General features: G+C 45.9%; 2 protein-coding genes across 2 annotated transcripts in view; both read left to right on the top strand.

The window, feature by feature from the left end:
• Positions 1-2,754, top strand: part of xkrx (XK related X-linked) — an 11,775-nt gene extending 9,021 nt beyond the window's left edge. The window contains exon 3 of the mRNA XM_032527867.1: positions 1,097-2,754. Coding sequence (XP_032383758.1) covers positions 1,097-1,962 — 866 coding nt within the window. The 3' untranslated portion in view covers positions 1,963-2,754. The remainder of the gene's footprint in view (positions 1-1,096) is intronic.
• A 268-nt stretch (positions 2,755-3,022) lies between these two features.
• nox1 (NADPH oxidase 1) overlaps positions 3,023-3,238 on the top strand; it is a 7,581-nt gene continuing 7,365 nt past the window's right edge. Inside the window, exon 1 of the mRNA XM_032527860.1 lies at positions 3,023-3,173. Within this exon, the coding sequence (XP_032383751.1) occupies positions 3,129-3,173 (45 nt within the window). The 5' untranslated portion in view covers positions 3,023-3,128. The remainder of the gene's footprint in view (positions 3,174-3,238) is intronic.

Below are 3,238 nucleotides of genomic sequence, written 5' to 3'. Positions count from 1 at the left end.
GGGGGGGGTCATGCTACCGTTCCACTATATGATTATCTTAAAAATCACTACAGTGTTGCTTCTGTAGCTCTTACCTCTTACAATTTTTAAGACAATGACTTATCAATTTAAATTAATACTGTACACATAAAATGAAATGTCACTGCCAGTTTTAATGTACAGTATGTAAATGCAGTCAAGCATGGGTGAATATTTTAAATAACCTCATATAACCCAGAACAGTCTTTCTTTTCCTTATTTCTCTCTACAGTTTTTAAGAAGCCAGTGTATATGGAAATGGCTTTGTTTATTGACGGTATTGGGTAAAAAAAGAACTGGAGATTTGTGCAAACTGAAACACTAGTAAAAGTCAGTGGATGCCGTGTAAAATGGACAGACTTTCCATTGAAACAAGACTAAATGTCTACTGCCATGGTATCCGCTCTGACACACCAACCCTACGGCCGACCGTCGGCAGAAAAGGCAGTCAGACTGATCAGTCGGCTCCCGCCTCTCAAAGAAGTGCCTCGGAACACTCCGTAGCAACGCCAAATTCGTACGTTCTGCACGTGCGCGAGACATAAAAGCAGGCGGCGCTAATCTGTATTGTTGCCCAAAGAATGACGGAACATCTCTCTAGACCAAGTAAACACAGAGCATGCTGTCGTCAGACATTGTTTTCATCAGAGTGTCTATAGTAGTCAAGAAAGATCGTTGTCATTATTCGCTGAACGGTAGAAATACGATGGCTAGTAATAAGAAGATACTGGCGTTGTCGGCTCCGGTTTCTTGTGCACTGATTCGCTAGTCAAGGACTAGCACTCCACCAATCAGATTGGTCATTGAGTCTGACTGTCCACTGCCCAATGGAAGCCGCACGGAACACACCGAACAGACTCGAGTCACCGACCTCGCCAGACTGTGATAATCAGGTTGGTGTGTCGGCGCCTTAAAGTGGACGAGAGCAGGCGGCAGCAGCAGGGGGCGGTGTGTGGAACGGTGTGGCAGTTACTGAAGCATCGTATCCTTAATCTCTCAGATTTGGGTCTAATTTTCCAGGCTAGAGTTGTGATGCTGTTGATTAAAGGGTAACAGATGACTTGTTTTTTTTCCACAGTGGCTCTGATGGTCATCACCTTGATCTCCATCACGTACGGGGCTCTTGTGTGCAGCATTCTGGCCATTCAGATCAGATATGATGACTACAAGGTGCGCTTGCGCCCCCTTGCCTACGTGTGCATGATTGTGTGGAGAGTGCTGGAGATTGCAACCCGGATCACCGCTCTGGTGCTCTTCAGCACGGCGCTCACACACTGGGTGATCCTCGTCGGCATGTCAAACCTGCTCTTCTTCTTCTTTCTCCCCTGGGTTGAGTTCTGGGCCAGGAAAAGCTCGCTGACTCAGGATGTGGAGAAAAACTTCTCCAAGCTGGGCACCACAGTGGTGCTGTGCATGTTTACGTTGCTCTACGCCTGCATTAACATCTTCTGCTGGTCGGCGGTGCAGTTGGACCTCTCGCATCGAGAGCTCATCGAGAGGAAGCAGCGCTGGGGCCGACTGGCCATGTACTACGGCGCACGCTTTGTTGAGAACTTCCTCCTCATCACGCTCTGGTACTTCTTCAAGTCGGACTTCTACGAGTACGTGTGTGCGCCGCTGCTGGCCGTCCAGCTGCTGATCTGCTACAGCCTGGCGGTGCTCTTTATGCTGCTCTTCTACCAGTTCTGCCACCCCTGCAGACGCCTCTTCAAGTACAACGTGCACGACTGCCTGCACTGCATCTGCTGCCATACAGGACGGAGGGAAGCGAGAGGTCAACGAGGGAAGCTGCCACCCTCATATTCCACCGCTGCCACCATGGTGCTGGTGCAGGAGGAGCCTCTGGCGCTGCTGGACCCCCAAAACTCCCAACCCCTGGACCTCACCAGTCAGCTGGGAGAGCGGGAGACTGCTATTGTTGAAGACATGATGGAAGCAGCCTGAGAAGGGCTTTATTGGGAATTAAATTAACAAACTCTCAAGTTCTCTAATGTAGAAATGCATCTTGGCTGGCGCTGCAGGCTGCACCACTGGATGATACCTCAAGTATTTTAACACAAAAACCAGAATGAGTTGTGTTTTTGAGTTAGCGGGGTGATGTGTTGGAGAACAAACTTATGTCTTTAGTGCACAATACTTTGCTAATTCATGGATGTGAGAGGGATTCAGGTTAACTCCTGATGTCTTTATCGAGGGTGATTACATTCACGTGGGCTACAGCGAGGCCCCAGCACACCAAAGAATGTAACATGTTGAGATATGCAGCGATGCACAAAGGCCGCGTTGAGTGAGCAGCAGTGGGTCATGAACAGGACTGAGCCAGGTGTGCAGGAAACGTGCCAAGTGTGTCCGAACGCCCCCACGTTTGCATCTGCATTTAACAGACACAACACCAAAAAACAACACGAGGGCTAGAAGAAGAATTCATCTTCCTCATATACAGCTTCATACATCTGCTATCATGAATGCTTTGAGTTCACTGTCTGGTTTTCCAAGAAAAAACAGGTTTTAGTTTTACAAAAATACACTAAAATGTGTCATATGATAAAAATATTCTGTTGAAAAAGAATATCAGATGTGTGTCTTTTAAAATAAAGCTTCCATGCATTAACCAGACTTACATTTTATCAATGTGCTTTCACACTTTGCTAATTTTTTATGATTTGTCTGGTCTGTTCATTCGGTGCCTTGTTTTACTTAAAACTTGAATAAAATAATCTAACGTCAACACATTCATTCTTGCCTCGGTTTTTGACTCAATTCATGACTACTTATTCCTCGTCACACTCACACCATGAACTTTATTTGTCCAATAAAACGAATTGCTTCACCGTCCAGTAGAGTAAAACTTCCAGGATTCTGTAACAAATACTTCCTCGTTCCTGCCATACTTCCTCAACAAGTGTTTGCAGATAAGAATGTGGTCATGTAGCTCCAGCAGGGAAACCTGTTCTCTTCCGCAACCATTACATTTTCCTTGTGTCTCATCACTATTGCATCTACAGGGAGGAGTTGGGATAGGAGCGTCAAAGTTAAAAACGCAGACAGACAGACAGACAGCATCTGCAGGGTAGCCGCTGTCACTGAGTCGAGATAAAGAGGGTATAAACATGGGTAACTGGATTATTAACAATGGACTTACATCCTTCATACTGGTGAGTTTGTTTTATTCACATAATAGAATTTAGGCACAGCTTTTGTACCAACTATAGAAAAAAAA

The sequence above is a fragment of the Etheostoma spectabile genome, chromosome 10 (genome assembly GCF_008692095.1).
Source record: "Etheostoma spectabile isolate EspeVRDwgs_2016 chromosome 10, UIUC_Espe_1.0, whole genome shotgun sequence".
Taxonomy (NCBI): domain Eukaryota; kingdom Metazoa; phylum Chordata; class Actinopteri; order Perciformes; family Percidae; genus Etheostoma; species Etheostoma spectabile.
Note: the sequence above shows the minus strand (reverse complement) of the source record. Positions and strands in the feature narration are given on the sequence as shown.